Consider the following 21,143-nt stretch of genomic DNA (forward strand, 5'->3'; position numbering starts at 1 on the left):
TTTCGGTCACACACACAGAGCTCCTGGAAGGGAAGAGGGAAATGAGAATTCCGACTGGGCGTTCAGTTAAGCCTCCCTTTCACTAGCTAGCAATAGAGACAGCGCAAAGGCAAGAGGCGGTAGGTACAGAGGGAGCGTTACAGCTTCGGCCCAAGAAGAGGCTTTATTGTCGGGCTTGCTCTTCGCTACGCGGTACTTGTTCCGGGGTTTGCTCCCATGTCATCTCTCGGCCATGTTCAGCCCTGCTCCCTCTTGCATCCCCACGGATTGCTCACTGCCGACCACAGTCCGCGCATCGCCCTCCGTACCCCAGGTCCGCACCCCGGGGGTGACCCGTCCCCGGCGCCCCTGCCACACGGCGGCCCCGGGCGCTGCCTCAGCCCTGCCTCAACCCTGCCGCCGCCCGCGCTCCCTCTCCCGCTCCCGCTCCCTGCGGGCGGGCAGGCGGGCTGCAGTGGGCGGGGCCAGAGAAACCGGCATATGCCTCGACAGGCATCAAGATTCTCCAATAGGAAGCGGGGCAGGGCGGGCCCGAGCGGCGGCAGCCCAATGGGCAAGCGCGATCCTACGTGATGCGGTTACCTGCGGACTATAAAGCGGGCTACATGCGCACTTAGTCCCTCGCTTACACAGTATGGCCGGCGACATTAGCTAGCGCTCGCTCAACGCTCTTCTCTGTAACAGGGGAACACACGGACTACAAGGAACCGAACCGCATCGCCTGCCCGCCCGCACCCCCGCTCGGACTGTAACCCTTTCACATACGCTCACGCCGCACCCGCCTCCGCGCACTCGGGTGGTTCTCGCTGGTTAAAAAGAAATAATCCTGCTTATTATTATTTGTTTTTTATTATTAATATTAAGCAAATCCCCTGGAAGGTGAAGCCCGCCCGGGACGGACTGGGACCCGGCGGCGGCAGCGCAGCTCGTGCAGCAGCGGCAAACGGTAGCGGCCGGGGGCGGTAGTTTGGTTGTCGTTAATTTCTGTGGTTGTTGGTTGCCGAGTTGTTTCACCATGAAGGAGAACGGTGCACACTTCTTCGAAGGGACCGAGAAGCTGTTGGAGGTGTGGTTCGCCCGGCAGCAGCCCGCGCAGCAGGAGCCGCACCAGAGCAAGGGGTCCGGCGATCTTCGCACCATACCCAGGTCCGTTAACGGCCGGGGCGGGAGTAGGAGCGCTGCCCTTAGCAGCCGGCGGGCGGGAGGGGCCGTTGAATGGCCGGCGCACGCGGGGCCCGGCCCGGGCGTGGCGGCGGCAGCGGTGCGGAGCTGGGTGTGGAGGCGGCGGGCGAGAGCGGGCGAGAGGAGATGGCGGGGGCTGGCGGCAGCGCTGACGGGAGGGTGGTTCCGGGGTGGCTCGGCACAGCCGTTGGTGGTGGTGGCGGCGGCGGCCGCGCGCGCGCGTGGCGGGTTCAGGCCCTGCGCGGCCGCCGGCCTCCTTCCCCTTCCCTCAGTGACAGCGCCGGCCTCTCCTGTCCGCCGGCGCAAGGTCGCCGCACCCGCTGGAGGGCAGGGGGTCACCTTCCGCTGCCCTCCAGAGACCACCCCCTCCTCTCCCCCAGAGACAAGGAGCTTCCCTTAGTCCCGCCAGGGGCGGCGGCGGCGGGGGGGGCTGGGAGGGGGAAATGGCAGTGCCGGGGACGGCGTGGAAGCCATTCCGTGCCGCCACCTCGTGCAGCCCCGTGCGGTGCCTGCTGGCAACATGTGGCGGCGGGAAGCAGAGAGCCGGGCGTGTGCCGCGCCGGGCAGGAGTGCCTGCGGAGGGGGGTGGCGGGTGGCGGAGTGTCGCAGTGCTGCTGGCGGCCGGGGACATCGCAGCGGCGCCCACCCCTCTGCACCAAGACCCCGCGCTCGCTGCGCCTCCGGGCAGCCGGCTGGTAGTGGCTGAGCCGCGGGTCTCTTCACGATGGGGCCTCTCGACCCGGCCGGCTTTGGGATGGGAAGGCTTGGAAAATCGCTGCCCGTTGGGACCGGCTGTGCGGTACTGCGGGGAGTGGGGGATAGAAATCTCGTTCTCAGTTCATGAAAGCTGGAAGGAGGAAAAGGGAGATCCCTCTTGCTGTCGCTACGAGGATTGATGGTCCCCTCACATGGCCGGTTTCGCAGCCGCTCTCGGCGCTGTGTAGCTGGACAGGTTCACACAGCGGCTCTCGCGTACGGAGGGGGAAGCGGACGGTACGCGGGAGCCCTTCTCGTGTCTCCCCGTGGCGTGGCAGGCGGCGGGGGGATCCCCCCCTTAACGGGAATCGCAGCTAGAGCCGCGGTTTACACGTGAGTGTCTTGGTTCCGCTCCCGGCTCGCGATGCCTGTTCCCCCATTGAGAAGGCCGGGCCAATGGGAGCGGAGCGCCGCGAGGGGGTGGGCCCGCTCCCGTCACCCAATGGGCATGTGAAGAATGCGCTGGCGCTTCTTCCACCGCCACTCGGGGGGGCGGGGGCAGGGCCGCGGACCGCACGGCCTCCTGCGCACACGTGTTCCGCGCTCGGCCCGCGCCGGCAGGGCCACTGCGAGCGCACTGCGCCGGAGGCACCTGCCGGCAGGCGGCTCCTCGGCACTCTGCCTGGCCACACCGCACTGAGGTGTCCTTGCTGTACGCCATCACCGGTCCGGTGTTTTATACGGGGCCGTTTGGAAGCACTTGCAGTAATTACAGAATGGTTTGCGTTGGAAAAGACCTTAAAAGTCACCTAGTACTAACCCCCCACTCCCGCCATGGGCAGGGACACCTTCCACTTGACCAGAGCGCTGTCCAGCCTGGCCTTGAACACTTTAGATTCCAAGTGTGGGCTCCAGAAAATTATGTTCTGGCGGAAGTGTCCAAAAAGGGTAAGAAGATGGTAGCTGCAAGCTACAAAGCAAAGTTGGCTTACATAGCCTAGAACAGACCCAGAACTATGTGCTGGTTTGTAGGGGTGACAGGATTGGTATGTAAATGTAATTAACATAATTGAAAGACGTAGGCTTGTCTTATGCAGGGCAAATTTGAAGGTTGTATTTACCTCAGTAGCTAACTATAAGTAAAGTGATCAGCTTTTTAGATTCAGATAGTAGCTGGAGGATGTTTTCAGTGTATCCAAGTCTGATTGTATGTTACTGTTACTCACTGGTCTGGTCAGGTAGCTTCGAGGCGGCCTTGCTGTGATGTACTCAGTGTTTGGAACATGTTAATGATAGTAGTGTGCCTTTGAAAGGAGATGCTTAGCATATGCTGTTTGTCTTTTCCTTTGGTGTTTCTCAGCAATTTTTCTGTGTTTACATATGTATAGAGTTAACTATCCAAAGATCTGAATTCCCAGTAGGCAGGTAACTGCCTGTCCCTCATGTTTTGTGTGTGTGTGTGTGTATATATACACACACCACTAGCTCATGAGTAGCGGAGGCTTCATATCTGCTATGCCAGGAGCACTGAAGAATACATTTGGCACTGACCTGTTGGTGTACTGAGGTAGTTTTTTCATGTAACTTTCAGATTTCTGAATTTAGACCTTTCTGAATAATGTGCTTAAGATGGAAATAATTAGATGTGATTATACAGTTGAGTTTTAGTGGTGTAGCAGATAATCACAGGGTAACAGCTTGTGCAGTCAATGATCAGGCAATCCTGGAAGACTATTGCAAATCCTAGCTGAAATATATGCTCATCTGAGTTATGTAGGCACTTCAGGATTCATCTTGTTTTACTTGAAATGTTGAAAATTTCAAAAATACTCGTTTGACTTTGTGTTTATATGCTGGAGCTTGAATATACAGATCCAGTTTAGAGATGGCATTCTGCAGATGCTTTTCTCCTTGACACTTTCATGCTTTCTGGTGTTCTGCTTGTGAGCTCAGGCTCATCTTTATGGAACTTCAGACTTCTAAAGCTGCTCAAGAACATTAAATGTAATTGCAAGGCAGGTATTGTGACAGTTTTTGTATGGTTTAGATATGACTGTGAAGCTTTAATAGAGTAGATACAAACTGTTAGCTGTGAAATGTGGTCTTTAACAGAGTTTGAGTGGTGAACAAGCTTTGAAGGCCTCTGTGTTAACTGGTTCTTAATACAAGATGTTAATTGAAGCTGTGTACTTTCTTGGTAGGAAGCTGTGACATGTCTGAAAATGGCTGTTAACCTGTGTCCAGGAGCAATGATCAGTGACTCAGTGTTGCTAGCATGAATGTTCTCTTTTGGAACACTGTCAGAATTAAATTATTACAGTTTACAGATGCAAATGGAAAAAAAAAAAAAATCTGACAGCATAACCCTCTGCTAATTCTGTAAAGGTGACTGAATAAGCCGGTTCTGTTGAACTTGAAATCAAAGCTGAAATTGTAGAACAATAGCTAAATTGGCATCAAGTCCCAAACCAGTTGAGCTTGCCTTTTGTATTGTAATACCTGCTTAATAGTGAAATGTGAGCCATTCATCTACTGAATGACTAAGCAGGTGTTCAAACCTTAAAAAGAAAAAAAAAAAAGTTGCCTATGCTTGCTAGGAACTGGATGTTTTAAAGTCTTTGCTGGATATCACCAGAAAAAAAAAAAAAAGGGAAAAAAGCTCAAGAACCGATGCGATTAAGTGGGTTTTTGTCACGTGTTTGGGGTTTTTCCTCCTCCTGTGGGCAAGCCTGCTTGCTAGAGAAGAGTTGGGGTAGGTGTCAAGTGTTTTCTTAGAAGAGATCTATACTGTTTAAATACACTCAGTAAAGTTCCCAATATGAACTTAAAAAGCAATGAACATAGGCTTTGCTGTTCAGGTGGGGGTATCATTTGCTAATCGGTTCTGTTAAAGGTTCTTGTGGTTGAAATAATGGCAAGCACGGAAGATGCCTACCCTGCTTGTTCACAGAAGTGGAATGGAGTTAAATGGTTTTGGTGGTGTGAAAATAATTTGCTTTAACTTCAGTACTTTTTCTCAACTGTGCTTTATAAAGCGTGTTTATTTTAAATAATAGCCTTGAACTATATAAAAAAGTTTGCTAAAATTAAAAAAAAAGGCAAAACCAAACAAAACCATTGTGCCATAAGCCCAAACAAAACTATTGTGCCACAAGCCCTGGAATTCTGTGGTGAGTCAGCAGTGCATTCTACTATCTCCACAGTAAGATAATCTGTTCATTCCTTGAGATGGTGTGCAACTGTGCATTTCCCATCTCAAGGTGTATCTGGAGCCTACAGAAGTTTAAAATATAAGTTAATGATGCAAGTGTTAAAAGTCCATATCTAAAGCATTCAACCCTGAAGAATACTCTGAAATTAAGCATGTTTATGGACCTTTAGTGTGCTTTCTATATGTCTAAATTATGTGGACATGCAAGAAACTGGAGAAAAAAGTGTGGTGATGAGCAAAAGGAAGTGACAGTGACATGAGATTCTCATCCTGTGCTACATGAAAACTTGCAAGCACCAATACAGTCAAGCATCTGATAAATTCTGTAAATACTTGCTTTGTACTGCACCCTGTAGCCTGAGTCAACTCAGTGCTGCAGTGCCGCTGCACCTCTACCCCTTCCCCCAGTCTAAATAACAGTGGTGTTATTTGCTGTCTCAAACAGAATGTATAAGGAGGCTGGGCCATGAGCCCCTCTGCTCTTAATCCTGAGTGCTTTGGAACAAAACAGTGTAGCACTGCTTTGTGGAGCCTGGGAAGATGGCAGGGTTGTGCCACGATAAAGGCCTCTGTCGTTGTGCTTGTTAAACTTTCTTATGTGGAGGTGAAAGGTAGTCTGGAGCACTTAATGCAAGAATTCAGGCTTCTCCTCATCAAAATTGATATTCATAAACTAGATTTCAGTGAACAAGTTCAAAATCAGAAGTAAAATGATTGTGACTCGGTTGTAATAAAATAATGCTTTCACACAAAGGAAGCAAGCCCTTTTACACTCACTACTGTTACTACTGATTGTGATACTGCTTGCAGGAAGTTAAAGACTTCTGTTGAAGGCTTTTTGGTTTTTTTGCACCTTACCACTGAAATTGCTAAAGAACTTGGTTAGTCACTTTGTCAAAAATCTCTCCCTTAGTGAGAGTCCATAAAGCATCCGATTAAAATCTGTAGCTACTGGTGTATTCCTGAAAGGGGTTCTCTAATGGCTGTTTAGTCAGCCAGGAGAACAGAAAAAATTGAGGCTTATGGTAGATACTTGCTGCCTTATGGTATGTTCCTTGTGGAACAGATGACTTTCAAACTTGCCCTGAATCTTGTCTGTAAGTCTTGTGAAAGCCTTGATGTGCCTGTTGGAGCTCATGCTTCCTTAAACATTTTGAGTGTCAGTGATATACATTAAATATTTTTGGATGTAAAGCATGGAGTTGCCATTCCATATATACTGCTGTAACTGCAATAATGAAAGGCCTGCAACAGAAGTGTGCTGACTTTAAAAGACTCTCTGTGACCATCTTTGGCCATTGCTGAAATACCTTGATGTCATTTTGGAATTTTTGGGAATTTCTTAGTAGTTGGCTCAGGACCTTCTAGTTAAGGAGCATTTTGGATGCAATTTTCCATTCAGATGCCTGTCTTTTAATTCAAGATTGTGTGTCCCTGGAAGGTTTCTTAATTTAAAGATAAGGGAGATGCAGGCAGTCTTTCTGTGTGTCTGTGTTCAGAGCATATAGAGAGAGGGGGTGTGGGTTTTGTGCACTCCACAGATAATGCTGAGGTAAAATTATCAAGTTGCCAGTGCCTTGTGTCTCAGGCTGTGGACACAGTTAAAGATAATCCATCTTAAACAGCAATTTATAAACTCGGTTATAATTCTCATAGGAAATAATTCACCTGCAGTTGTCTGCATGTGAATTACACGAAATACACAAGCTGCTAGGAGGTGCTTTAAAGAGCTTGTGGGTTTTGTGTAGTTGCTCTGTACTGTTATCTGCCTGTTTCAGGATCCATGGAACTAACGTTGCAGCTGCCGACACTGATACTTAGCCAACTTCTTAATGCCTTGGCTACATCTTCACTGCGTTGTCAGTTTAGGCAAGGCATTGAGTTTGACTGCTCTGGACCGTGGCACTGGTAGGAATTTGCCTACTGAACTGTAGCCTGCTAATGATGTAACTGATATATCTGGCTCCTAATAAACTTAGTAGGTGAGGGAATAAAAAGTTGCTCTGCTCTGCAGTTGAATGCTTGCTTTTAAAACAAGATCTTACACTAAAGTACAAGATGAAAATGCTTATTGCTGTGATCACTATAGACTTGTCAGCTGTCTTGATGAAAAGCTGTGCTAGAGCATGTGTGCAGCTTGAACTGTCTGCAAGAGTTTCATAGGATTTATTTCCTAAGAATTCGTGCCCTACTGCAAAACAACTTTTCTTCCCATTGCTGTTCAGGCTGCCTTAGCAAGGTACTGTTACTGGGGTGGTGGGATGATATGTTTGTAGAAGCTGTTAATTGCTGATAGGAAGAATTTATTGATGTAGTTCTTTATCTTGTTAAATTGCTGTTACTGCCTTCCCAGCTGGCCTGAAACAGCAGTTTTGTGTGACTGCCTGATATACTAGACTCCTGTGTTAAGAACCTGTTCTATCTACCCTTGAAGGTAAAAGCTCAGAATAGGCCAGTAACTTCCACTCAGAAGTATCATTTATCTGGCAAGGGAGACTTGATTCATGGCTTATTCATCCTTTATTTCTCAGAAATATGAAATAAGGGAGCAGACTTCATGGTTTTGAACTTGGTAGAGAGGGTTTGATTTCATGAAAAGCTCAAAGCATAGTTCCTGAAAATAGAATGCTTCTCTGTTCTGATAGGTTTCCTGTACTGACATACTTGGGTGGCAGTTTGCATGAAAATTATTTGCATTCTGGTAACAGGGCTGTGCCAGTATGGCACTAAATATTGCAACACAGGTGTAAAGTAGATTGCTGAGCTTGGTATGTTTTTCTCTTGCATGTTCTGCTGGTTAAGTATAGAAGAAGCAGCTTTCTACTATTCAAGTATGGACTGCTTTTCACATTTGAGTAGGTGTATTCCATTTTAATTTGGTCTTCTCTGAGCATGTGCAACCATTTCACATGCACGCTTTGTCTGCTGGAGAAACTGTTTTGTCTTTCGGTAGGTGGCAGGTACTTGAAGTTTACAGTTTTGGAATGAAGTTTGGAATAAACCTACCTAACAGTGAGGAGTTGTTCACAAATGCATTTTTGGTTTGGAGTTCCAATGGATACCGTTCTGCTACAGAACTTGCTCAGCTACAAGTGATTTATGCCTCGTTTTCTAGTATGCTTGGCTTGAGTACAGGAGAAGAGTTTCTGAAGTGTCCAGGATTGTTCTGATGTCTGGCTATGGGAAGTGATTTGGACATAGTAATACCATTACTACATCCAAATACCATTGAGAGGGGAATTTTGAAGAGCAGAAGCTCACGATAGCATTTTATTGAGAAATAGTATCTTTGATTCTCTTTCTTCAGTTAGAGGCTTTGCTTCCCAGTTAAAATCAGTTATGAAGCAAGTAGTAAAGTTATAAAGTATTTCCCAATTACTGACTTTTAGGATATTTTTCATTTGCTAAAATAAAATAGGATCAGCTGCAATACATGTACTGATAACTACTGAAATACTATTTGTAAGGTGGATTTTCTTGTATCTACAGTAAGTGTGGATTGACATTGCTTGTCTCGAATAACAATTACACAGATTAAAGAAAAGGAAGACATGCAAGAGTTAGTTCTGGTAACTCTGTCTGCTTGATAGAAAGTAGTCCCAGATGTTCTTCCTTAGCTCAGCTTTAAACAATGGAAAATGTCAAATACCAAGGTCATCTTGTTTAAATAGATTATATTGAAATAAAATCCAGCATTTTAATGGCCTTTCTGTAATTTTCTGTGCTTAACCTTAAAATACATAAGGTACAGGACAGTATCACAGCAGAACTTCTCCCAAGTCTCATCCTGGGTGCTGCAACCCTTTGTTAGTCTGTTACATGTCTGCTGATGGGTCAAGGCTGGTGTCTTTTATGTTACTCAACTTGCAGGCTTTTTTTCCCAAATAGATCAAATTATGAACTGGTCCTTATTTCCTTCAAAGGTTCAACACATGAAGATGTAGCATATGCTTAGCTGTGGTTTCTGTAGTGAAATAGTGAAGAATTGAGCAAAGTTTTAAGAAACAAAGTCTTGGGCAACTGCAAATTTCAGCTGCAGTATCTAAATGCCAACTGTAGTACTAACAGTTGTAACTAGGGACTTTCTTAGGCTTTGGACTTAACATGCGATATCGTATTGTTAGTGTGCTGTACTGATCCCTCATTTCTGACTACTTGCACACCAGAGTTGTTACATCTTTCTCTGCTAATAATGTGACTGAAACTTAAATGAGACATTTTCCTGAGGTGTCTGGATGGAACTGCACTTCAGTGATACTTGTTTACAACTCACTTCTCTGACTTGTCTGTCTTGACTCTCACTTGTCTGCATAATGGTAAGGTTTTGACTGACTAGGTAAGAAGCTTGTGAAGGCCAGGATGTATGCTCTTGCAAAGCTTAGATAGTTACATAGCCATTGATTTATACAAGTACAAAATCAGATTTGTAGTAATGTACAAATGGGGTTACTGCAGCTCAGCATCAGGCAGTGTAAGGGAACTCTGCCTTATCTTCCATAAGTGCTATGTCAGACGCTTGGTGCTTCTTTAATGGCAGATGAAATCCTGAGGGATTTTAAGATGTGTAGGATTCTCTTAAACACATTTTTAATAGCTTCAGTCTTGAGTAAAAGGAGGCCAGAGCGCAAGACTCATTTAAGTATATTGTGGTTGACTTCTGTATAAATATCCTGGCTTAGTGTAATATACATTTTCTAGGGTAAGAGACTTAAGTATTAGTGAAGGTACAGAATTTAGTTTCAAGAGGCATTCTTTAAGTGAGGGAGAAATTGAGACATTTGTTGGGGTGTTTAGAGAAGCAAAGAACATACGGATATTTTAATTGTATGTACAGCAGAATCTGAAACTTCAACTTTGTAAACTGACCAGTTTTCCAAGGGGAAAAATGGTGGCTGCTGGTGGAACTCTCCTGATAGAATTAACAGTGAGTGCTCTGTCCTGAAATACAGCTACAGTGCTTTCGTAGTGTCAAAGGGAGAGAGACCTAACTTCTGAGGAAGGATTAGACTGACATTTACATGGGCAGCTGAGCTAATCTAATAGCTTGCTTCATGATGAAATAAATGGCAGTTTTGTGCTACCAGCTGCAATGGGTCCTGTATTTGTTCCAGCCCTGATGGGCAGCTTTGTTTTAAGTTGAGTTACTAAATTTCTTGGCTCATGACAGGTCTGAGCACAAGAGCCATCACAAACCTGTGGGTGGAATATGCTGTGGGAAGGGAGGGATGGGAGAAGTAGGGCTGCTGGCAGCCTGTAATTTTGCAGCTTGTGGAAGCTGTATCTGTGCCTGTCCGCTTTATAGCAAATTCTGCTGTTTGATTCTACTGATCTGAAGTGACAACCAAATTTATCCATCCCATCCCATCCCCCCCCGGTCTGTCATTCCTCATGAGTACTTGGAAGTGTTTGGGCTTAATTTGAGCCCTTTGATGTTGATATTTTTTTTTTTAAATAAAATTCCCTGTAGAATGAGTAACTGAATTGAAATACTGAATTCCTACCACAACACTGAAATCTAGCACTGTAGCTTTAACTTGCACTATATGAAAACAGTTCAGTTTATTTCTTTGCAAGTGTAATACTGCAAACTATTTGCTATAAGTAGTCTATATTTTCTACAGAGAAGGAATTCTGTGGTGCTGATTGATCAAAGAGGAATTCAGGTCATTGAGATAATTAAATTGAAACCCAGCCCTAAAAAACTATGAACTTGACTCCAAGCTGGGCAAATAAAACATGTTAACTTGCTGATTTAGTACTCTAGTAGCTGCCAATGGCTGCTGTGATTGAAGTACATGGACATTCAACCTAAAGCATGCCTTAAGTCATAACAATGAATTTTATCTTAGTACATATGGAATGCAGGATTTAAGGTTATCCTGATTTGCCGAATTTGGTGCTTGGGATTTTAGTTGGACAATTGTCCTTGTGTAGCAGATTACACTAACAGATCTTGAGCTAAGAATTGGATATTACTGTATTGTGGTACAGTTCCTATATAAAAAGTCTTTGCTTTTCATGCTCTCAGATCCAGCAACTCAAGAGCTACAGTCTTGTTTTCGGCTATACTTTTCACCCAGGGTTCCACAAAGCTTCAGTTTGTTTAACCTTTTTTGTGTGTGTGTGTTCTTCTATAATTTCTTCACAGGATTGAGTGGGACAAACTTCTGGAGAATGTGCATTGTTTGATCATAAGTGTGACAAAAACTGACAAGCAGGAAGCTTATGTACTCAGGTAAGCCACTAGTTTATTCTTTCAGTCTCCAAGAGGCAAAAAGTTAAAGCTGTTGTATGGGATCCACTTGCCTGAGAATCCAGCCTTGGGTGAAGATCCTGCTCTTTGTGACTACAATTTGTAGGGGTCTGCTAAGCATTGTACTGCCATGCTTCTGTTCAGTAGTGGAAATGTTTTCATAGTTATAGAATCATAGAATGGTTAGGGTTGGGAAGGACCTTAAGATCACCTAATTCCATGGGCAGGGACACCTCACACTAAACCATGCCACCCAAGGCTGCATCCAACCTGGCTTTGAACACTGCCAGAGGTGGAGCGTTTACCATGTCTTTGGGCAACCCATTCCAGTGCCTCACCACCCTAACAGTAAAGAATGTCTTCCTTATATCCAGTCTAAACTTCCCCTGTTTAAGTTGGAACCCATTCCCCCTTGTCCTACCACTATGGTTCCTAATGAAGAGTCTCTCCCCAGCATCCTTGTAGGACCCTTCAGGTACTGAAAGGCTGCTCTGAGGTCTCCACGCAGCCTTCTCTTCTTCAGGCTGAACAGCCCCAACTTTCTCAGCCTCTCTTCATAAAGGAAGTGCTCAAACGCCTGATTAACCTTGTGGTCCTCCTTTGGACATGCTCAAACAGCTCTGTGTCCTTATGTTGAGGACACCAGAACTGTACACAGTGAGATATTCAGGTGAGGTCTCACAAGAGCAAAGTTTTTGTCCTTTTTTTTTTGTTTGTATTTTTTCTTTAGCTAAAGATTAAGGACACAGCCATGGTATTTCTGCACCTGATCACTGAATTTTGTCCAGAGATATGTAAGTCTCCCCAGTTAAAGAGGTTTGGGATTGCTTCAGCAGAGTAGTGCATGTGGGTGTCACTTTTGGATCAGCAAAAACTGTACCAGTGGATTGGCTTTAACTCCAGACAGCGCAGTCAAGGGGAACAGCTCCTGCAGCTGAGCTAAGGACATCTGTGAAAATGTAGCTTCTCCAAAATCCTGGAGTTTCTGTGCTGTTCAGCAGTTAGTTGTAAGGATGCTACTTTTGCCATGTGTTTTTCATCTTACAGAACACTTTCATGCATTTTCTACATGAACTTCACAAACACAGTGACATTTTTCTGCTTTACTTCAGATTACAAAAACTGAAGCTTGTGCACTCTGAAGGACTGTCTTGAGGGCAAGGTTGGGCTAAGCAAGCTAGTCCAAGAAACTCCACAAGCTTTGTATATTTGAAATAAAATTCTGAAGTGAATGTAACTTGTTACAACTATGTGCTGGATGAAATACATCCTACAAATTCTTCAACTCAGTTTGGAATGCTGTTTAAGATAGACTTGTATTCCCATTGCTCAGTTATTTGGTGAGAAGATACTTGTTACACATGTGTAAATGTTCTGGATGTAGTATCAATACCTATCTCCAGTTCAGTCCCTGTAGTTAAGTATCGGACTTATGGTTTATGTATAGTTCACTTCTGAATCTTATGTATAAAGCATATCCTATAGCTATGGCTATACTTTCATTACGAGGCTTCCTGTTCGTGTGGATAGGTGCTGATTTACCACTTTGTAGGAGAATATGCAGGCAGTTTATGAAATCAGGGCTTTTGCCTGTTTGATTTCATGTTTTCAGAGGCTTTATTTCACCCAACTAAGTCACATTTCAAGCCTGACTCTGTTGTGTGTCTGGGTTAAGAAATCAAATAGAATGTCTGTTGTGTACCTGCTTCACAGCATGTTTGTAATTCCTTGAATAGATTGAGGATATGTAACACATGTAGTACCTCTCTTCTTGAAGTGTGGTTGCTGTGCATATCACACTTGCTGCAGGTATTTGTTTCAGGAAACCATGAACAGCTCTCAGATGTTAACTGAAGTGTCTTGATTTGATCCATTTGCCAAGCTTGTTTATGTACTGTATGCTGAATGTTCACTTATAGTAATGCATTTGGTTGGGATAAGAAGCAAGATCTAGCTAATGCCTCCTGGCTTTTATGTAGATCACTTAATATATTTTTAACACATTTTTTTCTTTACAGTGAGAGTAGCATGTTTGTCTCCAAGAGACGTTTCATTTTGAAGACGTGTGGTACCACCCTCTTACTGCAAGCACTGGTTCCCCTGTTGGAGCTTGCTAGGGAGTACAGTGGGTTTGACTCAATTCAGGTGAGGTGTCAAAAATGCTTCATCTTCCTTAGCAAGTACAAAGCTTTTCATGAGTATTCCAAATTCACTGATTTTTATTAAATATTCTGAAACTTACTTTGCCATTTATGTTTCCCGTAATGGGAAAATTGAAATTTAAGATTGCTTACTTTGCTGTAGGATTCGCCTTCTATTTTCCTCTTAAAGGATGCTAACTTACAAGTGCTATTGTGCTGAGTTTAGGTTACTTAGGGATGAAAGACTTCCATGTGTATGTTGTTAGTGCTGAAGTCATGGACATGTTGTGGGAAAACAGATTTGGAGGTGTTTCCTGAGGCTTAGAAATCAAGCTAGGAATAACCATATACCTCTGAAATAGAAATACAGGTAGCAGTGTTTTGACAGTGAAAGCTTAGGACCTGTGAAAACTAAGTGCTTGCATTTTTCTAGATCTTTATATTCAAGGTGGATGGGTATGTTCAGTAGCTGTGACGATGCACTTGGTTTTTTTCCTTCTTTTTTCAGAGCTTCTTTTATTCACGTAAGAATTTCATGAAGCCTTCCCACCAGGAGTACCCACATAGGAATTTCCAGGAAGAAGTAGAGTTTCTTAATGAAATTTTCCCAAGTAAGTTCGTGAAACTTAAGTAAAATTGTGCAGCTTGTGTGAAGTGGGAAGTGACACATACAGACTGCCAGGCCATTCAGTCCTCAGGCCTTGCAGTTCTGCAGCCAGCACAAGCTTGGGCTGCATAAAATTCCAAAGCTGTAAATACTTACTTTCTGCATTTCTGCAACTTAACATGCCAAGATCAAAATGTAAATCCTACAAAACTTGACAGTCAGTACCTTGTCTTAACTGAAGTCTGAAGACTTCCAAGTGGAGTGTAGTAAGTCAGTTTGCAGAATCCAGCTCTTAATGGATTATGTAATGCCCCATTAAAAAGGTAGGATGGTAATTTAAGGCAACTAATATGCTGAAGAAAAAAGTAACCTTTTCTCAGGCAAGTCACTCACTAAAGACTGAATTTAAACTTTTTATACAATGTGAAGCCTACAAGAATAACACTGAATTTTAACTGACAGAAGTTTTCTCAAGGAACACGAATGTTGTAGTACTTGCCCAAGTTACTTTGAAAATAAATGGTAATCATAAATTCATTAAATAGATGCTTAAGAGTGCCAGGGCTTCTGTGCATGCAAAGCCAAAGCTGTCATCGGAATTTCCTGGTAGTAGACTCTGAACTAGGGTGCCCAGGCCACCTTCTGGGGGAGCCTGTTTTCCTGATTATTGGCTTTACATTCCTGAAGTTAAATGCCTGGTTATTTGATGGAGAGGCTGACTGTATCAGTGCACTGTTAGTGTTCTGCAGAAGATTTCTGTCTTTAAATGTGAAATTAAGCTAACCTTTTCCATAAAGGATTAGTTGTTTTGCATTAACTGAAGCCTTTTTTTCCTTGTCTAGATGGAGCAGCTTATTGCATGGGGCGTATGAATTCTGATTGCTGGTATGTATGTGGAGATTTTGAAATCTTTGGGCCTTGAAGTACAACTTGGTGCTGCTAGTATTCATTACATACAGGATCTGTATTTTATGCAGGTACCTGTACACCCTGGATTTCCCAGAGAGTCGGATATCCAATCAGCCTGATCAGACACTGGAAATTCTGATGAGTGAGCTTGACCCAGTAGTGATGGACCAGTTCTACATGAAAGATGGTGTTACTGCAAATGATGTCACTCGTGTATGTTCACTTGAAAACTAAGCATTCTGGGGGAAATGTGGCAATAAAATATTTCACTTACCATTCAATACAAGGTTTATTTTGGGGCAGAAAAGATGCCATAGAAAATGTCAGATTGCTCTTTTGGGGATTTAATTTAAATCTAGAATGTTTTTGGGGCTATAATTTCACATTTTCAGTGCCCCAATTTAATCTGTTGAGAGGAGCAACTTGCAGTGCTTTGCATGATTGGAAGCTTGTCTTCTGGAAAATGGAGAAGTAAAAATAAAACCATGATTAATTGCTGCTAAAGGATGGAGATTAGGAGGAGTAAGACTTAGACTGAAGATAATGAATGCCATGGGGATCTATGTATCAGAGTTAAGGTTAAATCCTGGAGCCATTTGGCCAGGCAGGGTTAAGGTCTAGGTGTAATGTGATGGTTTTGCTTCATTTTTCCAATGGGAAGGTCCTGTGACATAAACAAGTTTCTCTGACAACTACGTTGACTTGATCTGGTTTTTCATCTTAGGCTTTGTTTCTCATACCATATTTGCTATTGAGATTTGGTTGTAGCTCAGCTGTCGTGGAAAATCAAAGTGCTTGGGATTGTACTTCATTCTAAAGAAATATATTGTTACTCTGGAGTAAATGGTAACAGCCTTCACTTTGTGGATACTGGTTGAACAGGAGCTCCATTTTCCATTTTAGTTGAAGAAGCAACTAAACAATGCTGTTTTAGAATCCTAAGCTGTTCCCTTGTCTTGGAGGTATGCAGCTTGGTTCAGTAGGACGCAGTGTATCTGACAGCTTGCATGCAGCTTGTCAGTCACTTGGTAAGTGACAGGGTGCAAAACAAGTTCATCTACAGTGGTACACATTATCAAACTGACTTGTTACTGGGAGACTTCTGGTGTCCTGTTACCTAAATTATTCATTCTGCCTTTGATTCAAATCTAAACAAATGTAAGGGTGTATGATAAACTAAATGGTGTAATTTTAATTTCTATTTCAGATGAGTGGAATTCGTGACCTGATACCAGGTTCTGTTATTGATGCTACAATGTTCAATCCTTGTGGGTATTCAATGAATGGGATGAAATCAGATGTAAGTTTCACACTTAGCAATAATTAATGTTAAAATAAATAGCTACTATTTGGTAATTTATTTTTTTTTCTTTCCAGGGAACTTACTGGACTATTCACATCACTCCAGAACCAGAGTTTTCTTATGTTAGTTTTGAAACAAACATAAGTCAGACCTCTTATGATGATCTGATTAGAAAAGTTGTAGAGGTTTTCAAGCCAGGAAAATTTGTGACAACCCTCTTTGTTAATCAGGTGAGGTGTTTTTTTTTCACATTAGGTTGGCAGACCCTGAAATGCACAGACACAAACAAAACAAGGGTAGAGTTTGTTTGGGTTTTTTTTACTGGAGCATTAGTAGTTTACAGTTTATGTCTGTTTGCATGGTAGTTTCTTTGGAAAGTAGAAATATTCTTCAGTATTGCTTTGGTATATACTAAATCTGATCTCCAGGAAATTTAAGAAAATACTAATACAGGGCAGCTCAGTCTCAGTGCTCTAATGACTTCCTGTGCAGTTCTGTATTGGCATAATTTCTTGCTTTGCTATTTTTATGGATTTGGCTTCAGCTGTCAGTTGTACTATGGTGATGTTGCCAGCTAGTCACAGAATCCTAGGTTGGTTATGGTTGGAAGGGACCTTGGAGATGATCTAGTTCCTACCCTCTGCCATCAGCAGGGACACCTTCCACTAGACCAGGTTGCTCAAAGCCTGGGGCAGCCACAGCTTCTCTGGGCAACCAGTGCCAGTGCCTCACCACCCATGCAGTAAAGAACTTCTTCCTTATCTCTGAATCTACACTCTCAGTTTAAAACTGTTGCCCCTTTGTCCTGTCACTACATGCCTCTGAAAAAACTCCCTCTCTGGCTTTTCTGTAGGCACTGGAAGGCTGCTGTAAGATCTCCCTTGAGTATCACAAGAACCACATGCAAAATACATGCTTTGCTATCTCCAAATGCTAAGTTTACAAAAGTGACTTTTTCACTCTTTTTGTTTTCTAGAGCTCTAAATGTCGTACAGTGTTCTCTTCTGCCCAGAAGATTGAAGGGTTTAAACGTCTTGATCACCAGATTGCCCAATTCAGTGATTACAATTTTGTTTTTACCAGTTTCACAAAAAATCGCCAGCAACAGCATAGTTGATTAAGAATGAAGAAAAAGCGCAAAAAGAAATCCCATATAGAAGGTGGTGGTTGCTTTCTAGTGAATGATTCAGGGGGCCATGCTTTCCACTCCCACCACCTTGTAGCTGTGGAAAGCCCTAGGTGTAATCATAGTATAACCATTTTGAATTGTATGCATTATTATATCAAGGAGTTAGATATCTTGCATGAATGCTCTCTTCTGTGTTTAGGTACTCTATGCCACTCTTGCTGTGAAATTGAAGTGCATGTAGAAAAATCTTACTGTATGAAACTTTACAACACTTGTAAAAATGATTCAGGTAGAATTGCACACAGTATAGTTTTTCTCCAAGTATCACCAAAAATTCCCCACAGACAAGGCTTTCGTCCTCATTAGGCTTTAGCCTCCACCTACTCACTGGGGACAGTTCTGTGTTAAATCGTCACTCTTTTTTCATTTGTTATGATTTCAGTCTAAAACAGTTTTTGACAAACTTTTATGATTTCTAATGAAACTGATTCTTCACTAACATGTCCATGTTTGGAAAAAGTTCTTAAAACAGTTACAAATAGTTTTGCTACTACAAGTGGTGGCTGATTTATTTTTAAATCAGACTGACTTTTCATGCTCTAATAAAGCTTAAAGGAATTTGCTCAGCTGTACTGCAGCACTGGGCTAATGCATTGGTCTTTCACCTTTAGAAAGTTGGGTCTCGGTACTAATGCTGGTAAAATTTCATCCTACCTTAATGGCTCTTTATCTGTCCACATCCCTGAGTGTCACACTGCTACACAATGGCAGAATTCAAAGAAGGTCCAAGGCTTGATAGGGGAAATGCTGAGTCAGGCTGTAAGTGCTTTGGTGTAGTTGTGTCACAGCTCTGTGAAGTGCAAGCTCATTTTGGCACCAGACGTTTTCTTTCCTAATCACCAGTTATGTCAGACTTAAGAGGCTGGTGCTTTTGGGTACTGGCAGGTAGATCTAATGAAGGAGTGGGATTTGCCAGTCTGGGTATGTTGATTGATTTGGATTACTCTTGGTAAAACCTGTGACCTACCACTTCTAACTGTAAAGAGTGCTTCTAAACTGGTCCAGTGTCACTTCATTTTGTTGTTCAAAGCAAAGCTAATGCCTTTATCTTGTGACAGTCCTGTGACATTGTTGTGCATGTGACTTATGTTGTATTTGAGTGTTGTGACTTCATCTGTTTTTTTCCTCCTAACTACTAAGGTGGTTCCTCTTATGGTGACTTGAGGGCATTAAAGTGAAGGCATAGAACAAGAACTGTCCAGGACACCTGGACAGAAGTGAAGTAGAATGCTGCTCATAGAGCATGAATAAGTATAAATCAAAGTCACTTTAATGGTATTGACTAAAATACAGGCTTGAAAGAGGTGGCACACTTTCAGCTATGTCTGCAAATACTGGGATTTTAACAGCTGTGAGACCAGCATGTTAACTGCAAAATTGAGATGATTTTTTTTACCCCTCTTGTCCTAGTGGTGTTTTGACTTTCTCTGGTTTGACGCAATGGTTGTTTTTGGGTTTTTTTTCCTTCCATATTTATAAATGAAGCACTTTTCCAGTGCCTCTAAACTGAAGTCTACTTGGTTAGAAATCAAGTGGTTGGAACAGCTTGATTTTTTTTTTTTTTAAATATATTGTTGATGTTCTTTACCAATGTTATGGATTACATGCTGTAAATGGCACTAATGCTTTGTGGTGTTAATATTGAGGACCAATATTTCAGTGGGGTTTTTTTTGTTTTGGGGTTCTGGTTTTGGTTTTTTTTTATGTTGTCCCAGCTGACCTGACATTTGTTGGCTTGAGGTCCTTTAAGAAGACTGAAGATCCCTTTTCAAGTAATACTGAAGTACACAATTTACAGATAGAAGCATAAGCCTCAGCTATAAAAATGAAAGCTGTTGAATGGATTATTGAACTATCTAGGGTGATCAGGAGGGGGGGAGTATGGTGTTTATAATTCCTGTGGTGTTAGACTTTGATCATTTAAAAATATCTGTACCACAACTTAATGCTTCAATAAAAGTTCGCTTACATTGTTTGTAGTGATGATCCAGCAATTCTACTCCTCATGCCTCATGCTTTTTGCTACCAGATAATTTCATTCTGAATTAATTTGTGCTGCTTGTCATAAATTACTTTAAATTTACTTTGCCCTTGTAGGGAATGCATCTCAACGGTGAACATAGCAGTAGTTAAAAATGAGGATGTTAAAGGAAGCAAAATGAAAATGACACTGTTATTGAGGCTAAAAATATTTGCCTAAATGAACACCTAAAAACTTGAGATTTGGTGTCTTCATCTAACGTGTATATTTTTTTGTCAGCATTAAACACTTAAAATTCTTCTGAAGTAGGATAACTCTTTTCTTCTATTGGTCTTAAATAACAACTCTCGCCTGTATGTATGGTACTTAAGTTTAGACTGACTTTGAGAGTTCAAGGTGAAGTTTGTCTCTTAAGTTGACACAAGTATCTAATCTGGATAGTAAACTAGACAAGAAGCTAGTGGCTAGGAATGTCAGTGCTAAGCAGATGCAACCAACAGGACTTCATCAGTTGCATGTGATCAGTCTTGCAGGAAAAACACCTGCAGTTCAACCATCTCCAAAGCTCTAGCAATGGTGATATCCCCAAAGTCACGCAAATGTCGAAAACTTGCATTGCTGTTGAAGGCTTAATACCTTTAAATTGCTCATGTCTGGGTACAGGTTTTATTAGTTTCACAGAACCTATTCTGTGATGCTAGACTTCTCTAATTGTACTTTGGATATTAAACAGTTAAGTCCTACTTATTTCAAGTAACACTCTTAAAAATGCCCAGCTGAGTCCTCTATGAAAAGAATTCCAGCATCTCCTGTAGCATCAAGAGATCATGTCTAACAGTCGCAGCAGCCTACCCTGTAGGAACTGTTTTCTAGACTGACTGCCACGGAAATAAAGATTTGTCTAAATGGCTTTCTGTTTTAGCTTTGCCTGGAGTTTACAGGTCTCCTGTGAACTTACCTCTGCATTTTTCATTTTCAGTAATATTTTTCTCTTCAATAATATTCTTCTTTTCTATCAATGGTTCTGATAACTGACATGAGAATATGGTATGTACATAATTCTGTCCATTATGGCAACATGAATGTAAGGCAACATGTAAATGTTAGTATTTCTTACAGACAAGTGGAGGAGATGGAACTGGTTGCAAGTCCACATCTCCACTTGGTTTCTGTGAATAAATCAATGAAATAAAAACCTCCTGTAAAGAGGAACTGCTTTCTACAGATGTGCTGCTGTCAGATGAATCCCCTCTAGTCTTGTGAGTTTGTGAGGTGTCCAGCTTTAATAGTCTCCACCTTTAATAGTATCTTAACTTTATGCCACCTGTAGAAGGAGCACATCTCATTCCACAAACTACTGCTATGATCTAAGGTTTGTGTAGTTTGAGACTGTTAGTGAAAACTTAAGCCCTCCACTGAGCTGTATTAATGCCAAGGAGATAAATTTCAGCTGCTCTGGTACTTGGGTCTGAGTGCAGGGTGACTCCAGGAGCATGCTGGCTATTTGACTGCTGCTTTTGTGGTGTGGGATTATGTGTTGACAAAGATGTTGAATCTTCCCAGCTAGGAGGCTGTAAACAGTTTTCCATAGTGATAGTCCTAAAAGCAATGCCATCACTACCTGAAGGCACAAGGCTTGAACTGATGCTCCAGGAGTGTAGTTGTCTCCGA

General features: G+C 42.7%; 1 protein-coding gene across 1 annotated transcript; it reads left to right on the plus strand.

Annotated features, from left to right (window-relative positions):
* Positions 1-612: 612 nt before the first annotated feature.
* On the plus strand, positions 613-19,466 carry AMD1 (adenosylmethionine decarboxylase 1). Its single transcript, XM_061366834.1, has 9 exons — positions 613-1,146; positions 11,238-11,324; positions 13,361-13,487; positions 13,992-14,094; positions 14,933-14,975; positions 15,068-15,212; positions 16,207-16,299; positions 16,377-16,532; positions 17,279-19,466. The coding sequence occupies exons 1-9, from the start codon at positions 1,016-1,018 to the stop codon at positions 17,417-17,419; spliced, it is 1,026 nt and encodes a 341-aa protein (XP_061222818.1). The 5' UTR covers positions 613-1,015; the 3' UTR covers positions 17,420-19,466.
* The last annotated feature ends 1,677 nt before the right edge of the window (positions 19,467-21,143 follow it).

Source organism: Neopsephotus bourkii, unplaced genomic scaffold (genome assembly GCF_033783945.1).
Source record: "Neopsephotus bourkii isolate Nb327-2 ecotype Australia unplaced genomic scaffold, CSIRO-AGI_Nbou_v1 NB_1358, whole genome shotgun sequence".
In the NCBI taxonomy this organism is placed as follows: domain Eukaryota; kingdom Metazoa; phylum Chordata; class Aves; order Psittaciformes; family Psittacidae; genus Neopsephotus; species Neopsephotus bourkii.